Source organism: Lemur catta, chromosome 7 (genome assembly GCF_020740605.2).
Source record: "Lemur catta isolate mLemCat1 chromosome 7, mLemCat1.pri, whole genome shotgun sequence".
Classification (NCBI taxonomy): Eukaryota; Metazoa; Chordata; class Mammalia; order Primates; family Lemuridae; genus Lemur; species Lemur catta.
In genome coordinates, this window is record NC_059134.1 from 49,982,886 (window position 1) to 50,009,916 (window position 27,031).

Genomic DNA, 27,031 nt, shown 5'->3' on the forward strand with positions numbered 1-27,031 from the left:
AAACCATTGTGTGATTGTTTACTAGTAAGTTCATCACTTTTGTTACATTCAGAATTTGAAAAGGATGGGATTATATCTTAGTTCTTTCCTTAATGCCTGTCATTTAGTGAGTACTCAATGAATATTTTTAAATGAAGGAGTTTAATATTGATGTGATTTAGTGCTATATAATTTACATATGATTGTATGGTGAAATGGAAATATAAACATCGTATAATATATCTTAAATGAAATTTTAAATGTTTGCAAATCTGTTAATTATATTATGACTATACATACAGAAAGATGCACCATCCTAACTTCAGAATCCCCTCATTGTCTTTTAGAGTCACTTTTTCCCTGCATTGGTAACTACTATCCTGACTTCTAGCAGCATAAAATTTGACCCTTGACTTTAAAAGGAAGGGAGATGATTGCCATAGTTCAGTTATTTAGAAAAGAAATATTTAAAATAATTGGCATCTGGGTCTCCGTTTTTTATCTAAGCCTTTGGACTTGAGATCTAAGATCCCTTCCTGTCCTAAAGTTTTATGAATCTAATTTAAAACTTTAAGGTGTCTCCCACTTTACTACTTATACAAGAGCGCCCTCTGATGGTAGAATATTTTCTAAAATTTATGTACAGTATTTACTGCAGTAGCACTTTGTTACTAATTTGAGAGCTTAAGCTGTGGCCAGGCAATTCTGGTGGTACCACGCTTCCTGAAGCCATCTGAAATAACTTACCATCTGCTGCATTCACTGAGCTATTTGGCCAACAGATGATTTCAGAATGCTCCTCTGATGAAACACTTCACTGTGGTTTGCCAAAACATGTTATTTCTTGATTACCAGAGCACTCTAGGTGCCCTCAAGGGCAGGATACCACCACCTCTGTTTTTGCAGTAGAGCAGAGAGTATTTTATTTCATACCATTTTTGTAGTTTAGAATGTGATTCCCCCTCTGGGGCCCAGTGTTCTTGGTCAGGGGAAAGAGGTTACTTGAACATTGGAGTTTTTGGAGAGGGTATTTGAATCCATTTTTCTACCAAGCATATACTATTTTTTCAAATGTAATTAGATGCTGTTGTGATATTCATTTATAATACTACTGAATTTATAATAGCTTCTCATATACTTTCTCAAGCACTGGCTACTAAAATATAACACGTCTATTATAGTTTTAACATTAACAAGGTGGGCCTCATACTCAGAAACATGGAAAACCACTGATTTAGATTTGAACTGCCTTCATTTAACAATTATGTATAAAGTATCTGTCTTGTCTAAGAGCACTATGGTAGCTATCATGTTCTTGCCTTTCAAATTATCCATTTATAAGCATAGAAGGCTGGATTGCCAACTTTTTCCATGACGGACTCTCCCATTTTTAGTTTTTTTCCATTCCCCATTTGCCATCTTCTCTTTAAATAATTTTTTTCCCTAAGAGTCTCCTTTTTAAGATTAGGGCATGTTACAAAAAGGTATAGAAGGAAGGGAATGCAGTTCTCTCTCTTGGTTAATATGGATAGAAGGATATAAGGATGTGTAAAGAAGAACAGTGTCTTATTGAATGCAGAGATGATTTCATTTGAAAAATGTCTCTGGGGAAACTTCCACCTTCCTTATTAAAATGGAAGCTAGACCCTCTTAGGTTGGTAAGGAAGACAGCATTTCTATAGGAAGGGAAGGACAATTCCTGTTTCTTAGACTCATCTTCCTCTTAGAGGGACTTACAGTCATTTCCCTTGCCATCACCACATTATCTTCAAGGGATACTACTTCCTCTTTAATTATTTAAGTCAAATTTAGTCTCCGATACTTCCTGGTATCCCCATTGTACAGATGAATAAACATAGAACTTTTAAGCAGGGGTTTTGAAAGGTCCAGACATAATAAAATGGAAATAAACAGGGAGTCACCTAACAGCCAGTGATCTGACTGGTAAGATGTGGCAGGCTCTCTGATCTTGTCCTAGCTCTGGGACTACCCCTGTGCAAGGGATAACTTAGCAGGACCCCACTACCCAACATCCGCCCTTCTCCAACTATAGATCTAGGGCCTGCTCACACTCCACCTGCCTTCCAAGTTTTGGTTCCTTCTTTGAGAACTTGTGCCTTTCTAAAGTGAAGGTGTCCACCCCTTCAGGGGAGATGAAGCTTGCTGAGAAACATCTTCAGTCTCCATTTAAGAACTCTAACAGCATAGAATGACACAATCCTCAAATTAATACAGGACACACACATTAAATGGGAGAAACAGGGTCTTTTTTTCATTTTAGCGTCTCTGGATTAGAGTAGGAAATCAGAGAGCCCTCCTTCATGGTGCTTTGATTTATTGGAGTTGTGAGTCCATTTTTTTGGTCTTGCATATCTTTGAGTATGCTTTTTGTATCTTTAGTAAAATATCAGTGAGCTATTATTAAATATCTGGATGCCTAAATAAAACCAACTATGTACTGATTTTTCTAAAACTAAAGGCTTCTGAGAAGGAGTCAATGTGATTTTATTTTTATCAGTGGCCTGATTAAGTGAGTTAAAAATAGTATAGTAATAATGATTATTGAGTCAGGTTGGTGAAAAGATCAACATTCCACATGTTCTGCAATGTAACTGTTAGTAAATGGCTGGAGGATTTATCCTTCATTTCGCCAATTTAGGACACTCACTCTAGTGTCCCCCCGCTGAGGATCGAAGTTTGTAGTCAGTCCTATCTGCGGGAATGTGTTATAATGAAAAGAGCAGACAGATCTGGCTTTTGTCAGAGGCAGGATTGGGTAGGTGTTAACAACACGTGAAAAGAATCATATTTGATTACTACTTACTAGTTATGTTACCTTGGGCAAGTTATCTGACCTGAGTGTCAGTCCCCTTACTGTAAGACTGGTATAATGGAAGTGCCCCGAGGGTGACTGGGGGGAGGGTGAGGAGATCTGCATAAAGCAACAGCACAGTGCCAGGCACCTAGTAGGCTCTGTGTCCTTCTCTCTCATCCCTCCTCCTCCCACCTCCACTGCCCACAAACTGGGGCAAAACTGTGTCTAACAGATGTAATGTTTTTTCTGGTTTTTCTGAATGTGAACTTTATTCTCGAGCAATTTTAAAGTCCAAATAATTATTTTTGCCACGATGAACTTTATTTAAATGATGTTCTTTTTGTTTCTTCTTGCCTACCGATTCTCACAGATACAGCTCTACACTACATAGTAAAGGGGAAAGCATCTTTTGAAATTTCTTGGGCCACATTCAAGAAAGAACTGTTGTACATGACTAGAGTTGTCTTTCCTTTTTGAGGTCCTGCTTGTATTGTTACAGCACTATTATTTATTTTAGTTGTTTCAATAAACCAAATTGCAAAAATAATTTCAGGCTGCAGCTCTGCCTCTGACTTGTGACCTTGGCCAAGTCACTTGACCTTTCTGAGCCCAGTTTCTTCAGTTGAACAATACAGATTGTGTTGTGATTTATAAAATCGCTTTTGATTCAGGAGCCCAGAGCTGGAAGTGGCATGTGGGTCCACTTCTCAACAGCAGAGGGCATACTGTCCCCAGTGTGCCTGGCCATTAGGCATTGAAAACTACACTTAAGTAGCTGGAAGTTGATATCCATGATGATGGGGAGGAGTAAGAAAATTCTGTAAATTCATATTGTGTAAAGAACATTTTTCTGCATATTTCCAGTTGTTTAATATGTAAGTGAAGCACTCACAAAATAGGGGATTTTGACAATCAAAGGGTACTTCCTATAATTTTGTAAACATCTTCATCATCTCTCTCCCATCTAAGTACTCCATGCTTAGGATTGTGTGCAAATGGGATTGAGAGGAGAAGTAGCATTTATTGAGCACTTATTATATAATCAGGAACTATACCTAGTACTTTACGTATATTTTCTCTATCCTCACAGCAATCCTTCCAATTATATGTGTTATCCTTATTTTATATGGGAAGACACCAGGGCTCACAGAGGTTAAGTGACTTGCCTGAGGCCTCACAGCTAGTAGAGACTCAAGTTCAGGTGTGTTAACTCCCAAACCTACTTGCTTTCTACCATACCAGGGTGCCTCCCTCTTTTCCCCAGTCTTAACAATTAAGGCTGATTACTAGGAGCAGGAGTGCCCCGGGTGTGGCCACACAAGGGAATTTGGCTTTCTCTGGCTCTGAAGTTGTCATGGCCCTTGTAATTCTAAGATGGAAGCCAGGAGTTGAGACCAGCCTGGGCAACATAGGAAGACCCTCATCTCTACAAAAAATAAAAAAAAAAATTTAGGGCGTCGTGGTGGCGTGTACCTGTAGTCCAACCTGCTGGGGAGGCTGAGGTAGGAGGATGGCTTAAACCCAGGAGTTCAAGATTATAGTGAACTATTATCACACCACTGCACTCCAGCCTGGATGACAGAGCAAGATTCTGTCTCTTAAAAAAAAAAAAATCCCATGGGAAGGCATCTGGTTAGAGAGCCACGTACTTGCTTTCTTAAAGTCCAACACAGCCAGTCTTTCCTCCCTTGTTGAAACCTGTTGAGCTTCAACAGGTGCTCCTGTTGTTTTTTTTTTTTCTCCTGTTGAACTTCAGATGATGCAGTTGGCTTGTATCTGGGGGCTTTGTTGGGTGCTAATTCAAATCTTTAGACACCAGAGTCTCATTCAGCATGATGGGGAGCTTACACCATTTAGAGGTATTCTGAAACCTGGATCAAGAGAAGGAATAGAAAATTCATGTCTTATTTTGGTGCTTATTCTAACTCAGTGGTTTTCAAAACTTTAGCTGTATATCAGAATCACCTGGAGGGCTTGTTAAAGCATAGATTACTGGGTTCTACCTCCACGATTTCTGATTGTTCATGTCTGGAATTTGGCCAGAGGGATTGCATTCTAACAGGTTTCCAGGTGATGCTGATGCTGCTGGTCCAGGGACCGCACGTGGACTAATTGAATGGAAGCAGGTGGAATCACTTGTTTATCTTTCCTTCACTATGTGTTTCTCTTGCTCTCTTTTATTTTTAGGCTGAGTAGATGGAGTTGTATTAGTTTAAGAAATGCTGAGGTTGTAACTCAGCTAACTCTTTATCTCATTGCTAAACTCAATACTCGGCCAAGAATAGGAGCTCAATAGATGCTTGTTGAATGAGTGATTGAATAAATTAACATATAGAATGGGAAGGGGTTTATAGCACATGGATATCATAATTATATACCTAGTTCATACGAACTGCTTATTTTCCTGAAAAGTAGGCACTCTGTAGATTAGAATAGTTTATATTATAGGTCCACATATAATGATGATGATGAATATCAGGAAGTATGCAGTTAAGTGGAGTTTTGAGACGCTTGCATTTTGGGACCTGTGGTATGAATGTGAAGTAAGTGTATGTGTGTGTGTGTTTTGATAGAACCGGGTGCAGAGAGTCCCATCTGTTTTATTTACTTTATTTTATTTTTAGAAACAAGATCTTGCTCTGTCACCCAGACTGGAATGAGGTGACACAATCATAGCTCACTGCAGCTTTAAACTTCTGGGCTCAAGCATCCTCCCGCCTCAGCCTCCTAAGTAGCTGGGACGGCAGGCACACTACCATGCCTGGCGAACCCATCTGTTTTAGAATGAACTAGATAGAACCAACCCCTAGTCCAGGGAGGCTAGAGCAGCACTGGAACTGCCTGTGTCTGCTCCAGATCAGATGCTGCATTCTCACTCCTGTCCCTCCAATGCACTGAGGAATTCAGCCCCCATCATCCTAAAGGCTCAGTGAGGCTCTGTACTATGGGGTAACTCTGTAGATTGAGATAGTTAGTTGTACATGAATCTTACCATGTTATAGGATTTGGTGGTTATATTTTAAATGGTGAGTTAAACAAATCTCAAAGGATTAAAAATTTTCAAAATATATTTAAAGTTCAATTTAAGCTTAAAATTATTTTGTCATTCTTATTTTTTGATATATTTTGTATTATCTGTCTTGCACAGTCTTGGTATCCCTGTGTGTTTTGTCTCTTTCAGTGTGGATTAAACTTTTCTTCCTTTGAATTCACTTTGCTTTTTTACACTGAAGTGTTTCAAATAAATCAATATGACAATCTATCGCTGAAGTCTTCAGTATACAGATGTAAAAAATAAAACATTTTCTTATGTAGCCAAAATAATATGATCACTCCTAAGAAAATTAACATGTCTTTAGTAGAGGTTGAGTGTCCGCTATCTGAAATGTTTGGGACCAGAACTCTTTCAGATTTGGGATTTTTTTTTTTTTGAATATTTGTATTACAGTTACTGGTTGAGCATCCCTAATCCACAAATCCAAAACTTGAAATGAGCATTTCCTTTGAGCATTGTGTTGGCATTCAAAAAGTCTTGGATTTGAGAGCATTTCTGATTTCCATATTTTGGATTAAGGGTGTTCTACCTGTATCATTTAATAACGAGTCCATTTTAAAATTAATCCAGTTGTCCTTAGTGTCATTTATAGCTTGTTTGTTCAAACTAGGAGCCAGTCCAGGATCATGCATTACATTTGATTATGTTCTTTAAAATTCATTTAATCTAAAACAGTCCTTTTTTCATGACGTTACCTTGCCTTTGTCTTGTAAAATGTCCCACCTTCAGATTTATCTGATTACCTTTTCAGTGTGTTTTCAGCTTGCTCTTCTATCCTCTGTATTTCCTAGAACCTGGAAATCAGATCCAAAGGCTGGATTAAGATATAAGTTGAAAATTTTTGGCAAGAATACATCATACATAGGTGATATGTGCTTCATGCTGTGCCACATGGGGAGATACATAGTCCCAGCTGGCCCCACCATTAGTGATGCTAACACTGATCACTAGATTAAGGCGATGGCAGCCTGATCTGTCCATTGTAAAGTTATGTTTTCCCCTTGTGACAAGAGAGTATTTCTTATGGTATTACTTTGACACTATATGGGTGTTCCTCTTCCTATCATCCATTCTCCCAATGCTTTTCACACCAATTGATAATTCTTGCTTGAATAGTAACTTTAAAGCACTATCATTTTTCTAATTTTGTCATTCCTTCTGCATTAGCTAACATTTGACTACATCAAGCTCTTCTTAATCAAATCTGGGACTATTTGGTACCCTCAAATATAATTCTGTTGGAAAGGCAGTTAAAAATGTTGAATTTTTTACTTTTTAATTCCCAGTTTCAAAGTAAGGAGTTCATTTAATGCAGGGGTCCCCAACTTATAGTGAGTTGTATAATTATTTCATTATATATTACAATGTAATAATCATAGAAATAAAGTACACAATAAATGTAATATACTTGAATCATCCTGAAACCATCCCCTACCTCCCCGGTCCATGAAAACATTGTCTTCCATGAAAATGGTTCCTGGTGCCAAAAAGGTTGGGAACTGCTGATTTAATGGATACTTTGAATAAATTTTTTCCTTGTTTTTTTTAATTAATATTTTCATGGACTAATGGGATTTTCAAGAATTGAATGTTTTAGTTAACTACAATCATTATTCTTTTTGCATTCAATTTGTTTTATGTTCAGTTTACTAAAATGTTAGCCAGTTGATAGTCTCTTACAGTTGTCTCTTAAATATAACTACATTTTTGAGTACTTCCTTGCTTCCTTGCATGGCAAGATGTGTAGGCTTATCTTTTAGCTTCCTTGTCCCACATATCAATCAGCCACTTCATTAACAAGTCCTATTTTCTTTTAGGGGTAATGGTATTAGATATCAAAATCACTTGACACTTGAAGTATGTATTGTTCCCTGGGGGACAGTGTTTATAGACCTTTTCTATGGTCTATTTAGTTCTTAAATTTTTGATGTTCAAAGTTTATATAATGAAAATTCAGATACTAAGGGATATCTGTAGTTTGAAAAATAATGGAATGTACTGTATACTTGAAAATCACTGAGTAGATTTTGTATTCTCACCACAAAAAATGATAAGCATGTGAAGTAATGTTTATTTTAATAAACTCAATTTAGCTATTCCACAATGTATACATATTTCAAAATATCGTGTTGTATACCATAAATATATATAATTTTTGTCAATTTAAAAATAATTAAAAAAATGAGAAAATAATGAGTTCATATTTCTATTATCAATTCAATTTTAACATTATGTTTTGAAAATAGCTACTTGATCTTATAATTGTATCTTTTCTTTTACATTGAAAATCTTTTTCGGCCGGGCGCGGTGGCTCACGCCTGTAATCCTAGCACTCTGGGAGGCCGAGGCGGGTGGATTGCTCAAGGTCAGGAGTTCGAGACCAGCCTGAGCAAGAGCGAGACCCCGTCTCTACTAAAAACATAGAAAGAAATTATCTGGCCAACTAAAATATATATAGCAAAAATTAGCCGGGCATGGTGGCGCATGCCTGTAGTCCCAGCTACTCAGGAGGCTGAGGCAGTAGGATCGCTTAAGCCCAGGAGTTTGAGGTTGCTGTGAGCTAGGCTAACGCCACGGCACTCACTCTAGCCCGGGCAAAAAAGCGAGACGCTGTCTCAAAAAAAAAAAAAAAAAGAAAAAAAGAAAATCTTTTTTTTTTTTATAAACTTTTTCTTTCTTTCTTTCTTTCTTTTTTTTTTTTGAGACAGAGTCTCACTCTGTTGCCCGGGCTAGAGTGCTGTGGCATCAGCCTAGCTCACAGCAATCTCAAACTCCTGGGCTCAAGCAATCCTACTGCCTCAGCCTCCCGAGTAGCTGGGACTACAGGCATGCGCCACCATGCTCGCCTAATTTTTTCTATATGTATTTTTATATGTCCATATAATTTCTTTCTATTTTTAGTAGAGACGGGGTCTTGCTCTTGCTCTTGCTCAGGCTGGTCTCGAACTCCTGAGCTCAAACGATCCTCCTTGGCCTCCTAGAGTGCTAGGATTACAGGTGTGAGCCATCGCGCCCAGCCTACATTGAAAATCTTAACCACCCATAACAAACATTGCTTTCTCTTACAATATAAAGAAAATAGGGCCAGGCATGGTGGCTCATGCTTGTCATCCTAGCACTTTGGGAGGCTAAGGCAGGTGAGAAAATCACTTGAGGCCAGGAGTTTGAGACTAACCTGGGCAGCATAGTGAGACCCTGTCTCTACAGAAAAGTTTTAAAAAATTAGATGGGCATGGTGTTGTGTGCCTATAGCCTTAACTAGTTGGAAGGTTGAGATGGAAGGATCACTTGAGCCCAGAAGTTCAACGTTGCAGTGAGCTATGATCGTGCCACTGTACACTAGCCTGGGCAACAGAGCGAGACCTTGTCTCAAAAAAAAAAAAAAAAGAAAAGGAAAAGAAAATAATTTTAAAATATTGTGATATATCAATATTAGTATTAATAATAAAATCAATGATATTTAAAATTTCTTGTGATTATTTTTATAATTTAGGTAGATTTTACTGGAAGAATTAATTACTTTTATGTTTATCTCAATTACTTTCCTTTGAAATATGTTTTGTCTGTTTTTATCATAGGTTGATCATTTTGGATTTAATACTGTGAAAACTTTTAAACAGCGCTATCTAATAGCTGATGAATACTGGAAGAAAGATGGGGGATCAATACTTTTCTACACTGGTAATGAAGGGGACATTATCTGGTTTTGCAATAATACGGTATGTGCAGATTTGTGAAATTCCAGTGCTCAATTTGCCTTTTATTATGATAATGTGGAAAAAACATTTTGCAGTATATTTAACCAAGCATTACTGTTCATAATTGTAAAGTTTTTTAAAAATAACAAAAAGATAAACAGCAAAAGTACATGAATAGGCAGTTCACAGAAGAATAAATACAGATATCCAGTAAGTCTGCATGTTCGCCATGAAAGAATTACAAATGAAAAGAATGAAATACTATTTTTGAAAAGTTGAATTTAAAAAATTAAAAAAAAATCCCAGCTTATTTCTAGAGTGAACAAAGATATAAGGGAAATAGGCATAGGAATGTTATTGCATATAATTTGTTTTGATTATGGTCACTAGAAGGTAAACACAAGGGCAGGAATTTTTATGTGTTTGTTCAGTGATGTGTTCTCAGAGTCTAGGACTGTATTAGGCACATAATAATATTTGTTATTCAACAAATCATAAATACTTCTTGAATGAATGAATAAAACCTAAACCAAGCCAATGCAAATTAAAAATATACAAGTTTGATTGTCAAATAGGGATGGGAAAATGTACAGTTGTAACTATATTTTAGTTTAGTTTTCTTGTTCTACCATTTTTCTTGTATTTGTGAGTGTTAAAAATAGTATAGCCTGTTAGCTTACCTCCTTGAGTATAGTTTCTGTTACCTTTTATAATAATACTTAAATCTATTAACAAAACTTAATTTATAAGGACACATGAAAGGAAGAAATTCTCCTTTTCAATGTATCAGTGCTATGACTAGAAAATGTCAACTTTCTACCAAAAAGCCAGTCTGTGAATTACCTTAAAATGAGGACTAATCATACTATCTCTAATGCCAATGTCTGGCATGGTACCTAGTATTCAGGAGGTCTTAGTCAATGTTTGTTGAACTGATATAATTGAAAGTAAGGATGTGAATCCAATTACACTGTTATTGCATCCCTCATTCCTGACCTGTTTTTTTAGGAACATTAAGAATCTAAATATTTTACTTGAAGATAAAATAATTCCTGGAGAAATGAGATCCTAGGATGTCTGTTTCTTTTAGATCAGTGACAAATGACATCAGAACTTCCTTTCCATTAGATTTCTGCTCTTTTATTCTGTGAAACAATAGAGGCTGCCTTGTCTCTTTTCTTGTTTGTGTGACTTTCCTTTTATGCCAGGGCCACAGGGCAGCTTCTCCTGTCCAGCGATTTTCCCAGTTCCTTTTCTCCTTAGTTATAGGCAGGTAGCTGTTCCTCCTTCCACCTCACTATTCTGAAAGGCACTGTGGCAGAACTTAAGGCTTGCTGGGGACTCTCTGTCCTCAGAAGTGGTAGGAAGGAAAAGATACTCATTATTGGAGCAGTTCTAGGGGACTGACTAGAGCAGATCCTAGAAGGGCAGATCCTGGCACTTCCACAGCCCCAGATACCTTTCTTTACATACCAAAAGGTTCTAATGCACACACACTTTTGGACTTTCATTTATTGAGAGGCAGTGTAGTACAGTGGTCAAGAGTGAAGCCTTCAACCAGATGGACAAGATTTGAATTGTGATTTTGCCACTTTGCTTTGTGACTTTGGGAACGTTTCTTTGCCTCAGTTTTCTTATCTGTTAAATGGGTATAGGAATAATATCTAGTTCATAGAGTAGTTGTAAAGACTAAGTAAGATTAAGGGACTTGTAAGCACATAATGTTCATAAATGTTAATATAGTACATGAACATCTTTTGAAAAATAAAAATACCCCTGAAATAGATGCAGGCAAATCATCACTTATTACATTGTGAACCAGTTCAATGAAATTGCTTCCTCTCAAAGCCTGAGGTCAACTCCACAGAGGTCTGGATATTTTGATGGATGGTCCTTACCCTTAAGATACTCACAATCTGGTAGAGTAAGACACACATGTAAGCAAATATTGCAGCACAGTAATGGTGATCTATACCAGGCACAGTGGTGTGGAGAGGAGGGAGTGATCAGCATTGCCAGGGTCAGCAGACAGAGGAGGGTGTGCTTGAGGTGGATGTTGCAGGATCTATAGATGAATGGGCAGGCAATGAGTCTGTCCGAAAGAGAGAAAGTGGGAGTTATTGAAACCATCACAGATAACAGGTTAAATTCTTTATCCTCATATACATACAGCTCTTCTAATTGTTCATTTATTGATCACAACAAACAAAAACATTTTGAGATTCTTAGTCCTTGCCAAAGAGTAGCAATTCATTAAAAAGCGACAAGGTACACTAGGGATGACAAATAGTTTTAATCTGTGTTAAATCTAAATCTAATTGATCGATATTAGTTGCCTACAATGCTTTGTTGAGAAAGCATTCCAAGGCCACAACTGAGGTAAATGAAAAAATGCAGTGATTGATTAATGACTAGCCATAGGTATTGGAGGAAGGAAGTCAAACAGCACTTGGCGAATGGTTCTCTGAAGCCAGGCAGCCTATGTTTGAATCTTAGCTCTACCACTTACTAGCTGTGTAAATGTCGAAGGTTATATAAACTCTTGTGTCTCAGTGTCCTTATCTGTAAAATGGGGATCATCAAAAAGTGCCTGTTTCTTAGATAGTTAATGACAATTAAGTGAATCAATACATATAAAGTATTTTTAACAGTGCCTCAGTTAATATTAGCTCTTGTAAGCAACTATTTATTTTCCAATAAATAAGATTAATAGAAAACCCCAGGGGAGTTTAATATGCTTATTTGTAGTGTTTTCTCTTTTATTTTGTAAATACTTATGAGTAGGCAGCTTACTTAGGTAAATTTAACTCTTTCTTAGAAGATTTGGCACAGTGCAATTTGAAGACCATTGTAGACATAATGTTTATTCTAGGGCTAGAGTGTCAGGTTAAAAGAAGTTGGAATGACTAGTAAATGAATAACCTGGGGTTATTTTTGATTGTTTCACTCTAATACATTGTAAGATTGATGTGCAACAATGAAACAGCAATTATGTCATTAATCTGTAGAACAAACATAAATCATACAACTTTTCAGAAATCTCTTTTTGGTCTGGTTTAACATCCATTTCATACAGTGTGCAAAAAGGTGCGTTGACTTTTTTTCACATCTTGATTATATCCTATGAATTTGTAAATTCTTCCTAGGGTTTCATGTGGGATGTGGCTGAGGAACTGAAAGCTATGTTGGTGTTTGCTGAACATCGATACTATGGAGAGTCCCTACCCTTTGGTCACAGCTCATACAAGGTAAGTATACTTGTACTTCTAAGTTTAAAAGTTTTTTTTTTAAGTTTATAGTATTTTCTAATTAATATGCCATTGTGAGATAACTTGAACTTGAACTGCCTGAAATCTCAATAATTTATATTTAATCTTTCCTTTTTATATACAATTTGAACAGATTGAGGCTTTTTTAGCCACATTATTATCATTTCTAATGTTAATCAGTTTTTAACTCAGTGTTCCTAGGTTAGCCTCTGCCGGTAAATCTTACTTTATGGCTGCAGAGACCACGTAGGGAGATTTTCATTAGTTCAAAAATATCAGTGAACAGTTCTGCTGTATAAATTATACACGTATTATTGGGTCTTCCATTGGAAAAATATATAATAAGTATGCAAATATTTATCTACTAAGGTGTTTTTCAATCAATAAAGTAAGGATAAATAGGCTCTATGATTCAATGGGGCCAACTGGCCGCTTGGATTCCCTGTCGGCCTTTCCTGTACCCACAGGAGCTTTGGCATCTGCCGCAGACTCTATACCTAATAAATCAGGACACTTTTTCCTCAACTGAGTCACTCATGTACTATCCTTGTCATTCTAGCTATATTAGTTTGCCACTTGTACTGTTGTTACTTATTTAATATTTTTCTTTATTCAAATTACTTTTTAAACTTAGCGTTATCTTAACCAAGGGCTTCATGTACTGTTTTTTTCCAACTTACATTAAAATAAAACAATAAATGTTACTAAAAATGTTTGTGTACTACCTAGCACCACCAGTATGTATGTGTGTGTGTATGTGTGTGTATATACACACACACAGATACATATATATGATATATATATATATCATGCTTTTGGGAACTCAGCTAGAAGAAATTGGGGTCAGTTATTTTCTAGGCTGCCTATTTTGAAAGGAATTTTTATGTTTAAAAAGTAGGTTTTATTACCTTGTATTATAAATAAAATAATAAGTTAAAACTGTCCTTGTGTTATCAATAGAAAAGCAGAATGATTTGTTGATATTTGCTGGGTTTCATGGGACAGTCTATTCCTTAGCTTAGTATTTTTCATAAATATCTAACTACGGGAGTAGACAGGTCCTAAAACCATTGGGAAGCAGTCACCTTGTTCCAGATAGAAATATAACTCCCTCTCCAAGTCCCTGTGATTGATACTCTGTTAGCAAAATGGAGCTAGGGGCTCTTTTTGGTATGCTTCTTTCCCTTTGTCTGCTCACAGAATTTGTCAGTAGCATGATAAATGTTACAGATATTATGAGAGGATTGGAAACAAAAATTGCACTCAACTATACATAGGGCCATAAAAACTGGAAGTAAAAAATAGTGACGAGAGAGGAGATAAGAAGTTAAAAAGCATACATCTTGGATGAAGGGGAAGGCTAAAGGGGTAGGTGGCATTAGTAGGAAAGAGGAAAGATAGGAGTTATGTGATTCAGTAATATGCCAAATGATGGAAGGAATCAGAGTGCTGAGACCAAAGCCTGAAGGTCGAACAGGTTAGCCTAATATAGGTATGTAGCTGTACTATTATCTATTAGTATGTAAAAGATTACGTCAAACCTTAGTGGCCTAAAATAGCAATAAACATTTATTACCTTACAGTTTCTGTGAGTGAGAAGTTAGGGGTGGCTTAGTTCGGTGGTTCTGTTTCAGGAGGTCTCACTAGGTTAAGATGTCAGTTGGTGCTGCACTCATCTGAAGGCTTGACTGGGGCTGGAAGATCCCTTCACTCATAGGGAAGAGCGTTCTCATGGGTGATAAACTGGTGCTGGATGTTGACAAGAGGCTTCAGTTAAGGGCCTACTTTAGTTCAAGACTTGGCAGCTATTTTCCCTCAAAGTTGGCAGTCCAGGAGAGCAAGGTGGAAACTGCCAGGGCTTGTTTATGATCTAGCCTTGGTAATCACATGTCATCACTTCTGCAACATTCTGTTCATTAGAACCAAGCCACGAAGTCTAGCCCAAGTTCAAAGGTAGTGGAATTACCTTTTAAAGGAAGGAGTGTCAAGAATTTGCAGACATATTTTAAAAATACCTTGTTAGCCTCCTCAGTTCAGCAAGACGCTAAGCTTCACCTTCCTATACTGCAGTAGGGAAATTGTTCCCACACAGACAGCTAGACAATCGTGGAACTTTATGAATTTCTCTCAGGGATCAATGTCTTGTGTTGTCTGTTTTCTAATGCCTAAAAATAGTTGTTTTTTCTTTCCAATTTTATAGTAGTTTACAATCGGAAGGCTAGTTTGGTCTGCTTGTTGGTATGGCCTATATAATATGTAATCTTTCTGATGAAGATGGACGAGTTTTATTTTTACTGATGATTCTTATTTCAATTGTCCACAGAATTTAGTTTATCTTTGCCTATATGGTAGACATTTTAGATGTGTCAAAATTTGAAGTAAAATTTATAATAGTTATCTGTTATCCTTAATTTATATTCCATCATATTTGTTGTTAAATGTTCTTTATAGTTTGTTTCTATTATTTCTACAACCTCAACAAGGTCTTTGGTAAATAGCATTTAACAGATATTACATTTGAATGCAAAATACATTATAGTCTTCCACAAACTTAAAATCATTTTTCCATGAGTTATCTAAATTAGCACAGCTATTGCTTTCACTGGGCATTTTAGCTCAATTGCCTAGAAATTCTATTTGTAGAAAAGCTTATCTGAGTCTGGCTCTTTTCTGGATCTATGCTATGCCTAAGCTGCTATGATGTGCACATTTATACCCATGTTCTTTGTTATTTTTCTTTAGGATTCCAGACACTTGAATTTTCTGACATCAGAACAAGCTCTGGCTGATTTTGCAGAGTTAATCAAACACTTGAAAAGAACAATCCCAGGAGCTGAAAATCAACCTGTCATTGCTCTAGGGGGCTCCTATGGTGGCATGCTCTCGGCCTGGTTCAGAATGAAATATCCTCATATCGTAGTTGGGTAAGTGTATCTGTCTTGGACATGGGTGCTTCCTAATGATTGTGAAGGCAAACTTAGAGACTCATTTTGGGTAAAACATGTTCCATTCTATTGTACTGAGATTTCTAGTTTCTGTTTCATTAATGGCTATGTTATTTTTCTTACTATTTTTGTTCAGTATCAGTTTCAATTTTAAAACTTGATTTAGAGATGTTATATATGTATTTTTTCTTTGCTCCTTCCTTGTTTTTCTTGCCTTTTAGAGCTCTTGCAGCTTCTGCCCCTATCTGGCAGTTTGAGGATTTGGTACCTTGTGGTGTATTTATGAAGATTGTAACTACAGATTTTAGGAAAAGTGGTCCATATTGTTCAGACAGCATCCGCAGGTCATGGGATGCCATTAATCGACTCTCAAATACAAGTAAGCTTTTATTAAGAGAATGGGATTGTAGGTTTTTTTAAACCCTTGCATTTATTGAATTCAACACTTCTCACTTTTTAAGTAAACATTTTATTAAAGTATAACATACATACAGAAGAGTACACAAATCAAAATGCATAGCTTGATGAATTTTCACAAAGTGATAATAGAGTGTAATTAGCATCCTGATCAAGAAAGAACATCGTCAGCATCTTAAAAATTCCCTCATGCTTTTTCAGTCACTGCCTCCACACCTACCCAGCTAAATCACTATCCTCACTTCTAGAACCATAGATTAATTCTGCTTGTTCTTGAATTTTTTAGTAATTGGAATTGCATAATATGTATTATTTTTGTGTTCACTGTCTTGCTCAATGTTGTCTGTTAGATACATTATTTGTTTTACTTAGTTGTAGCTTATGCATTTTCATTGTTCTAGAGAGTTTCTATTTATTTATTTATTTCAACAAATAGATAAAAGTGAGGAATAATTCTGGTAAACTCCATGAGGATAGGTAACTTGTCTATCATGGTGTTCTCCAGTTGCTCTAAAAATACTTTATTGAGTTGAAAAAACATTCTTGGAGAAGTGCTATAGAAGATTTGCTTTTCTAAAGTACTATATGAAGAATAAATGATCTGTAAAGCCTTCTGTTGACCAGTACATTTTAGATGCCAACACTGTGATTCTATTCGCAGGCAGAGGTATACAGTGGCTTACTGAAGCCTTTCACTTATGCAGCCCATTAGCTTCTGAGAAGATCCAACGTTTGAAAGACTGGATTACTGAAACCTGGCTGAATCTGGCTATGGTGGACTACCCTTATGCGTCTAACTTTTTACAGCCTTTGCCTGCTTGGCCTATTAAGGTAGGAAATGTCCCCTCATCGTTTTTAATAACATGGTTCTCATTTGTGTATGTGTGTGTGTGTGCATGTGCATGTACGTTCTCTGACTTTCAGCATCAGAGAAAATTTCAGTGGTTCTGGAGTTGGTCAAACCTGGGCTGGAATCCTGGGTTCTGGCACTTTCTGGTTACACGACCTTGGACATGTTCCTTTACTTTTCTGAGCCTCAGTTTCCTCATTTGAAAAGTGGAAATAAGATGCATCGATTATAAATTTGTATGAATTAGAAGTAAAAGCAGAGTTGCTGCTAATGGAATAATTACTATGTGCCAAATCCTGGGCTGTGCACTTTGCATACATAATTTACTCAATCTTTATGCTATACACAGGCAGTCCCTAGGTTACGGATGATCCAGCTTACAGTGTTTCATACTTACAAAGAGCTCCCAAGCCTCCCCTTAAGGATAATTTATAATTAAATAATTAAATTAATAATTCTGAAACTAGTTTCTCCCATGTGTGTAAACAAACCCGCATGGCATAAGTGGTTCGTTGGTGCAGCATCACTACGCTAGCGGCTGGCCTTTATTTTTCACATGGTCACTTACACACAGCATCACTTTCATCTTAACTTTTTTATTTGATATTGTGAGTCTGTGTTTACCCTTATGACCATGCATCCAAAGTGAAAGTTCACTGCAAGGCTGGGTGAGCCTGCAGCAAAGAGAAAGATGATTACAATGGAAATGAAAGTAGAAATAATTAAGTGTTCAGAGAAAGGCCAGATGCCATCATTCACTGGGAAAGCATTAGGCTTCAGTTGCTCTACTATCAGAACAATTTATAAGGGATAAAGTGAGAATAATAGAACATGAAGAAGGCAGTGCTCCAATGAAAGCAACATAGTGGGTTAATTATTGAAATAGAAAGGTTATTATTGATTTGGAAGATCAAAATACACTTGTAACATTCCTATTAAACTAGTGTTGATGCAACATTAGGTGTCAACCTTTAATATTCTTTTTTGAAATTTTTCCTATCTCCTATATGAACTTTTTGAATGAGTTCGTTTTTATGTTTTATTTGTTTGAATTAAAAGAAGAAAGAGCACAATAGTTTCTATAACTTATTGTTACAGTACAGGAATATTAATATTATTACACTGTATTATTATTACCACATATGACCCATTATAGTATTGTTATGAGTATTATTGTATCTGTGCTGTTCATCAGAGATCCAAGTTACATGTAAATCCAACCTAAAGACATTCTCAGGAATGTATCTCACTGTAAACTCCAGGACTGCCTGTATATATATAATGCCTGGATCTATGTAATAAATGGCAGCTGTTATCATAGTACTATGATCCAGTCAGCTGCTAAAGCATTCTGAGTGCTACAAGCATTGTGAAGGGGTGATCGCCATACAGCATGGTAGAGTGGAAAGAACATTGACTTGGATCCTGAAGGTTTGATCCAGAACTTCCACTTACCAGCTGTGTGATGTTGGGCAAAGTGCTTTTCTACCCCAACCTTCTGTGTCTTCCTCTGCAAAATGGGATAACAATACTTACATACTAAATAGGGTTGTGCTGAGAATCAAATAAAACATTGGAGGTAAAAACACTTTGGAAAGTGTAAAGACACATTACACTATAAATTTTAAGGTTTTTTCATGTCAAAATTCTTTATTGTATATGCTTTTTTAAAGCATTCCTTTGTAAAGAACTTTCCTCTTAGTTTTAAAAACAAATGCTGGTCAACTTGATGGTGAAGTTTAGAGAATATAACTGACTCTACAGCTAGAATGGTTGCTGGAAATGAAAATAGAATTGGTAATATGAGAACCAGGTTGCAAAAGCACTTTTAATTCAACTGTCCCTTTGAACAATTACATATACACCTTACTTAAAACTGTAACTAAAATGGAACAAGTCCATTTGTTATTAGAGTTATTTTTCTTCATGTAAAAAGTAGAATGATGAGTGAGTGTCTTACACATAGCAGGCTGGAGGTAAATGTGTATTGAATTGAATTTTGACAATGCAGAGTTATTAAAAAGAGCAGATCTCTCTCATGTTAAGAAAATCTGGATCAAAATAATAAAGGGAAACTAAATCTAGACCACTTAGTCTCCATAAATGTGTATGTGCTAATAATGCCTTATCCATCTATATATTATTTTACTGTTTTTTTTTTTTTTAATTTCAGCTCATCATGGGGGTACATAAGTTCAAGTCATATACATTGTCCATGTCCCGCCCATCCCCCCGAGTCAGAGTCCCGAGCGCGTCCATTCTCATTCTCCAGACAGTGCGCCTGGCACTCATCATGTAGTCATACCTCCATCCCCTCCCCCCCCACCTCCCTGGGTCTGCACCTTCAAGCATGACCATTCCCCAGAGGGTGTGCAATGAATGCACTCATCATGTAGGCATACACCCATCCCCTCCCCCCACCCCCCAGCCCAGTCTGATATCCAGTTGGTATCCTTCCCCGATGTACATTTAGGTGATGATCAGGGAAACCAGTTTTCTGGTGAGTACATGTGGAAACAACCCAAGTGCCCATCAATCCACAAATGGATTAGTAAACTGTGGTATATGTATACCATGGAGTACTACTCAGCTATAAGAAATAACGATGATACGACATCTCTTTGGTTCTCCTGGAGAGAGCTGGAACCCATTATATTAAGTGAAGTATCCAAAGAATGGAAAAACAAGCATCTATATATTATTTTACTGTTTACAAAGCACTTTCATATATGCTGTCTCATTTAATCCTTACAAAAATATTGTGGGGAAAAAGAGGTATAATTTCAGATTTTGGGAGAAGAAATTAAAGCTCAACTAAGAGGTGCTGGAAGTGGGATTTGAACTTGTTTTTGCCATTGTTCAGAGCCTATGATCTTCTACCATATTGCACTGAATTACCGGGAGACTTGACCGAAGGTTTGAGCAGATCGCTGCTCACAGTGTGACAACTATCAGATTTAACTCAGTACTATATCTGTGTACTAAGTCTTTATTCTCACTTGAAGAACAAATGAGTTGTCAGATGATAAAAACATATGGGGAATGCCCTTATTATTTAGAACAAAGGTTGGCAAACTTTTTCTGTAAAGGGCTATGTTTTAGGCTTTGCTGGCCATATGGTTTCTGCCACAATTACTCAACTCTGCAGCTGTAGCATGAAAGTCCCATAGACAATATGTAAATGAATGAGGATGGATATATCCAATAATACTTTATTTACAAAAACAGGCAATGGGCTGGATTTGGCCTGGGGATTGTCAGTTTGTTTACCCCTGATCTAGAAAAATAGCCAGCAGAGGAATATAGCTGTTTAGTGTCAGTGGTTTATTGTGATTTGAAACAGTAAGCAAAAACAAAAAAAAAAAACCTTTGATCTTCTTCCCACTTCTTTAATGTTCCTTTTGAGATATTTTGCTGTTGAGTCTTAAATATAAATAAATATTTTATCCTTTGCTCTCCTAAATAATTACTCAAAACCAGTGGAACACACCTTAAATATTTTGTTGTCTATTTTTGATTTAGTACAACCCTTCTTTTATCTTTTGTACATATATATAATAAAAGTTTATTTTTAAGGTAACATAACTTTGTGTCTTTCCCCCACTATCACCTTTTACTTCTTTTATCCAGGATTAATACTTGTCATTCTTTTCAGTTATTTCTTACTGACATTATCCTTTCTCTTGACAAACCAAAGAATTCTTGATTGCTTATATTATATTTATGATTCTGTTTCCTGCCTGCATAGCACCAGAAGTAATATTCTCTCTTGCCTCTTGCCTGAGAAATTTCCATTGCTTCTATCTGTCTCCAGTTTCATCCAATAGTTAGTTCCACATCTGATTTTCAGAATTTTTCCACTACATGTCTTTCTCCCAAACTTGTAGCTTTGGATCACTTTCTTTCACTGTTCATTCTATTTCTCCTTTCTTGACCCCCCTCTCTGTTCTCCCAACCCACTAATCCCTGAAACACTACCCAGTTGGGGACCGCTCTTTCACTTGGATAGTTCCATTTAACCAGGACTCCCCCTCCCTCTGATACACTTCCTCCTTTTTAAAGGGCTGACAAACAGCCGTCCTTTTCTGAGTCTGTAACTCAGGCTTAGGATGGTGAGATAATATGTAACAGTTGGGTTATGAAAAAAAGTAGGTGATTTCCAATTCTGTCTGGATCTTGTACAGTTCTGAAGGATCCATGGGCAGCAACTAAATACCATTTTCCGTGTCAATTCAAGTATCGTTCTTTTTAATTTGTCTTTGGGCTTTGCACACTCAGACTCCATTTGCTTTTGTTTACTGTTAACAGAAGCTGCAACATTCATGCAGAAATAATCATGGACTTGGCCGGTAGAACACAAGGAAGAAGAGAAAAGGGAAATAGAAAACTCCTCTGTCATTTGACTGTTCTGTCAGCATAAAAACTACTGAGGTCTCTGCTCAGCTTAAAGAGCAGTTTTAAAGGATACTGTAGTATTTTAATTTTGAAATCAGTTTTTAGCTGGTAACTCATCACACATGCAGTATATCAAGTGATAGATATAGTGAAATAATAAGACATAAGATGGAAAATCTCTTCCGTTTGTCTTGGTGTTTGGTAATGTATGCGACCTCTCTGGGTGGTTTAAGCGGTTTAGGTGCATTCTATGAAAAGAGAGCTTTTAATGACAAAACTAATGTGATTATCTGAGTGAGTGTGAGAGGGGTATTGAAGCCTTAGAGAAAGAAAATCTGTTAGAAAAGCTGAATGTATCTGCTTAATCCTTTCTCTAACGTGGATGCACTATCCTCTCTGAGAGGAGATTGGTCTTTTTTTTTTTTTAAACCTATCTTCTTTCCTTCCTCTTTTAAAAAAGTTTTCTTTCTGCTCCCTTTTTCTTTCTCTTATTCAAATACTTATCTTCATTGGTAGCAACACTTAAAGCTTTTAAACAAATCATTATCTTTACTTTCTCTGGTGTATGTGGGGTCAAAGGGCAAAACCTAAATATTTGGGTGTAGATCTGATTAGTTTGGTACTAAGATTGCATGAATGCTCTGGTTTCTCCACTATTTCTATACTCTTTAAACCCAGAAATATTAAAATGGGCATCTAATGTTCTTATTAAGGGTTTCCTGAATAGAAAGTGAATTGTCTGTCCATTTCAAGTGTTTATTCTTGAGCCTCACATTAATTTATTTTAGAGTTTTCTTTTTACTATTAATCATTTAAAAAGTTTTATGACTTCATATTGCCACAGAATTTGTTCTAATTTTTTGCCTAAAATAAATAAACTTGGAAAAATATAAAGACAACCTAACAGTAAAACCAAATTTGTTTAAAAAGTTAAGCATGAGACTGCAAGTATATTTAGGCACTGTTTCTATTATTTTTCTCTTAACTTTTTCTAAAAGTTAATTTTCTATAATGTTCAAAGTTAGGTATGTGTAGTATAGTGGTTATATATGGAAGCTCCAGAGAGTCTGCATTTGAATTCCAGCTCTGCCACTTCCTTGCTATGTGGCTTTGGGCAAGTATCTTAACCTCACTGTGCTTTTATTTCCTCGTTTGCAAATTGGGAATAATAGCAACTGTAATGCCTGTTAGGGTTGTTATGAATATTTCATAGGATCTTGTATATAGTAGCACTAAATTAATGCTAATTATATAATAATAATAGTTATTATTGTTACTATATAATATCAGGAAGGCAGATTATTATACCAAGACTTTTTGATGAAAGTCTAAGTTCAGATCTATTTTCATAGTTGTTTTTTTTTCAGCATCAGATGGGTAATGTGCCGACAGTGGAACAAGGTGAACGTGAATACTCAATCATCATTCTTCCTGTATTCATAGTTTTTAAACTGTGTATCTATAGCTAGACATCTCTGAGCTTGTTTTCTCCTCTGTGAAATGGGAATGGTCATTATATAATATGTTGCTCCCTGGGTCACTGTGGGGAAAGAACCTGGCCTCAAGGAATATTCAATAGTTGTTGTACTGGCAACCTCAGCCCCAGCCGTTCCCATTTCAGGGCATTTATGGCATAAATAGGAATGATATGCCTCATGGAGAGATTATTTAGAAGAGGCTGTTTGTGCTCACAAAATAGTGAGCACAAACAAATAGAAGAGGCTATAGTGCTCACAAAATAAATAGAAAGTACAGTTACCAGGTGTTGAGTATTTGGACAGAGGTGGTTGGCAGGGATTCCTTCCTTGTCTGATTAGATCAGAGTCTATGTAAATAATCAATAGGCCAAGTGCTTGCTCTCATCAAGTGGGTGGTAATCTGCAAATTGTGAAGTTTAAGCTGAAGTATTATATGAGGTTGAACCAATATTGCTAATATTTGACTGTGTTAGACTTATAAATGTGGGAATTTCATATGGTTTAACTTAATATTTACGTGTTTTATACATCCTATAGATCTTTGATAAAAGTATGTGAATATCTCCTTTTGAATTTCTATAGTCCTTGAATAAGCATGAGAATAAGGCTGATCTTACTAGTATGACTTCAGCATTTTTTTGAAATTTCATTCATTCTGCTACCAAAATTGTTAAGGAGGTGCGTGGAGATATTAGTGATTGTGTTCTTTATGCTAGAGAATTATGCTGGGATTCACAGAATCTTTGAGTTAGAAAAGAACTTTAAAACCACCTAAAATAAAATTCCCATAGTAAATTTGCAAATATTTTTGCAAAAAAGTTTTTAAGTGACATTTTTTCAGGCTATCTATCAAGCAGACTGGTAGAATTATAAATTGATACTTCCTTTCTATAAGGCAGTTTGACAGGATGTACCAAAGGCTTTAAAAATGTTTATGTCCTTTGAACCAGTAATTCCTCTAAGAATTTATCTCAAGAAAACAATTATGTATGTATAAAGATTTAGCCCTAAGTATATTTATTATAGCCTTATTTGTAATAGTGAAAGGTTGGGAATGATGCAAATGACCAATTTTAGGGTTGCTTCAACTATTCTTCAACTACCCATCCTGACTGCTCCCCTTGGGATTTTGTAACATTGGTCAGAGTCCTTCTTAAGGTATGGTGCTCAGAACTGGATCCAGTACCCCAAGGGTGATCTGACCTCACAGAGGACAGTGGGCCCAGGATTGCCCTTAATCTGGATATGGAATTTCTATCAGCAGAGGCCAAGTTTCTGACCACGATGTTCTCTCTGTGTAACTGGGGCTGCCAAAACCCAATTATTGTCAGCCAGTGCCAGTCTCCCACTATGCTTGTGTCTTTTAAAGAGTGACAGTAACTGCTATTTGTGGAGATGGCTATTCACAGGGACTCTTTTTCTTTGCTTGACAGAGGCTCAGTGTTCTAAGCTGTAAGAGGGGCTCTGATGCCAGCATGTGAGTCACACTCACTTGCTACTGTTCTTTTCCAGAGTTTTGGGCCACTTGTTGCTGCATATCAGTACCTCCTTTCCCCTGCCCAGCTTGCATTTTCCCCCTGCCTCATCTACTATGCTGTGCTTGAACATAATGCTCTTCTCTGCATTCCACGTGTCCACTCTGTGGTTTTGTGCTGCATTTTGAAAGAGCTGAATCTGCTGTTGGTGTCCAGATTCAGGAAAGAATGCTGATCAACTGTTGGCAGTAGATAGTTGGCAATCTTGTGATTGGTTCTTGATTTTTATATTGTCTTGAGCATTTCTTACTGGCATATTTCTTAGGAACATTTTCTGAGAAAAGTGCTATGCAAATGTTAGGTATTTTTTGACTTACCATGAATAATTGAGAGTTTTCAAAATAGTAAAATACTGTTTTGACTTTTAATTTTTCTTTAATTTGAATTTCCTTATTGCTTTAGGCTTGATAGGTTTATGAAGTTCTCAGTTAAGCTCAATTCTGTTTCTTCATATACATCCTAAACCCTGGTATACCTTATTCTTATGACCTCACAGCTACTTTTTAAAGGTACATCCTATTATTTGGACATCTTAATTTCTGACTTTTCTCACACTCAGCATTTCTGGAAACTTATTGGGAATGGTGCACATTCTGTTTTCCTTTTGGCAAGTCCATTGCAATTGAGCATGTTAAAGGCTGTGAGAAATTCTGCAGTTAAGACATTTGTTCATACAACATTTCTTAAAATTATTTGACTAAGAAACCTTTTTTCACAAAGTGCCAGTTAACATTTTATAGAAATATTGTGTACAGAATACATTTGGGGAGAGATCTCGAATTTTCCCTACAAGTCATTTCTCTGTCTTTTCAAGTTTCCCTTTTTTTCAGGAAAGTGTTGCAGGCAGCTGGTAGCAGGTAGAATTGTGATGAGGGGCCCGGTTTGCTTGTAGCTTCTTACATCGTTTCTTAGTACCATCCTTTCCTGACTGGGAGCATGTCCCCAGCCCGGGCCTTGTTGTTATTCTTCCCAGGCTGCTTCTTTCCTGGCTCCTTCTCTGGATTTGTCTCTTTTTTGTCAGGACTTGCCTATTATATATATATTTTTCCATTTGAAATGGGAAAGGACCAGATCACTGAATTCATGTCAATGTGTTGATAGAGGATGTGAGCTTAATGTGTTTCCTTGTCACAGGGGCTCTTTGCTGTTTTACAAGGGGATACTTCCTAAGCTGGGTAGCATAATGGACAAGATGTATATTTCATAACCAGAGACATGTGGGGGAAAATTTGCCTTTTCACAAAAATATCATTCAGTAAACATTTAATTATCAGATATTAATATATTGCTAAGTGTGGAGGGAGACATTCTGGAATCAAGTGAGCACGATAGAGCGTTACAGGGGCTCTGACAGAAATAGGTACAGGCTATAGTGGAGGCACCAATAAGGGATTGGTTTGGTTCTTCCCAACTGGGACACATAGGCAAGGATGGCCTTAGAGAGGAGGTGATATTTGAGCTGAATATTGTAAAAGATGTGTTGGTGTTTGCCAGGCAATAGTGGAGTAGGAGAGTGGGAAAACGGCATGAGCAAGGGCAAAAAGGAAGGAAAGAGTTTGGTGTGGTGGAGAGTGGTTTTGCTAGGCTGGAGCAAAGGCAGCAAAGATGTAGCTAGAGTGGTAGGTGGAGAGGACTTTGCATACCATGCGAATGGCTTTGGTTTATTTCTGTAGCCTGGGGAGAAATTGAAGAGGTTTATAAAGGATATTATACTCAAGAGATAGAAATTGTCAAGCAGTGCAGGTAGATGCTTGAAAATGTTTTATGACCAAATCAAAATCGTATTTCTTCTTTGTGTTATTAAACTATCACTCATTTTATATTTATGTTCTAACTCTTCCCCTGTTTATCTCTCTAAAATGATAGGTAGTGTGCCAGTATTTGAGAAATCCCAATGTATCTGATTCACTGCTGCTACAGAATATTTTCCAAGCTCTGAATGTATATTATAATTATTCTGGCCAGGCGAAATGCCTGAATATTTCAGAGACAACAACTAGCAATCTGGGATCCCTGGGTTGGAGCTATCAGGTAAGTGTACATAATTTCCCCAAAGGGAACTCACTTTTCACTGGTACAGTTGTGCTGCAACAGGGTACATAAGGTTTTGTCACCTAATCCAGATCCAGTTCTGGCTCTGTTATCTTACATTGTGAGACCCTGGACAAGTTTCCTTGTTCATTCATTCATTTAATCATTGCCACATGTATATTTAGTGCTTACCATGTGTCAGGCACTCTTCTAGGCTTCATAAATCCTATAAAGAAGCATAAAAGAGAGGGAGTCTAGTTTGACTTTCTCTGAGCCACCATTCCTTCATCTGCACAATGAGCCTAATAATGATATTTTCCTTCCAGAGTTTTTTTTTTTTTTTTATTTCAGCTCATCATGGGGGTACATAACAGAGTTGTTTTGAGGATTAAATATGACCATTGATGTTAAAGAAAGCAGTTTATGAAGAAAGAATACATAGTCCTAACTTCTGTGACTTCTCAACCAAGCCGTTTTATGTATAATGAGAGGTTGGACGGCATAGAAGTAAAGAGCCTGAAGCTGGCTTGCCTGAGTTCAAACCTGGCTCTGCTATTTACCAGC

The 27,031-nt window shown here is 36.8% G+C and overlaps 1 protein-coding gene across 3 annotated transcripts in view; it reads left to right on the forward strand.

Annotated features, from left to right (window-relative positions):
* The window catches only part of LOC123642279 (prolylcarboxypeptidase), a 63,548-nt gene that overhangs the window by 26,548 nt on the left and 9,969 nt on the right, over positions 1-27,031 (forward strand). For all 3 annotated transcript variants that reach the window (XM_045557251.1, XM_045557252.1, XM_045557250.1), the window contains 6 exons: positions 9,428-9,568; positions 12,694-12,795; positions 15,559-15,740; positions 15,983-16,140; positions 16,840-17,009; positions 26,303-26,467. In XM_045557251.1, the coding sequence (XP_045413207.1) occupies positions 9,428-9,568; positions 12,694-12,795; positions 15,559-15,740; positions 15,983-16,140; positions 16,840-17,009; positions 26,303-26,467 (918 nt within the window). The remainder of the gene's footprint in view (positions 1-9,427; positions 9,569-12,693; positions 12,796-15,558; positions 15,741-15,982; positions 16,141-16,839; positions 17,010-26,302; positions 26,468-27,031) is intronic.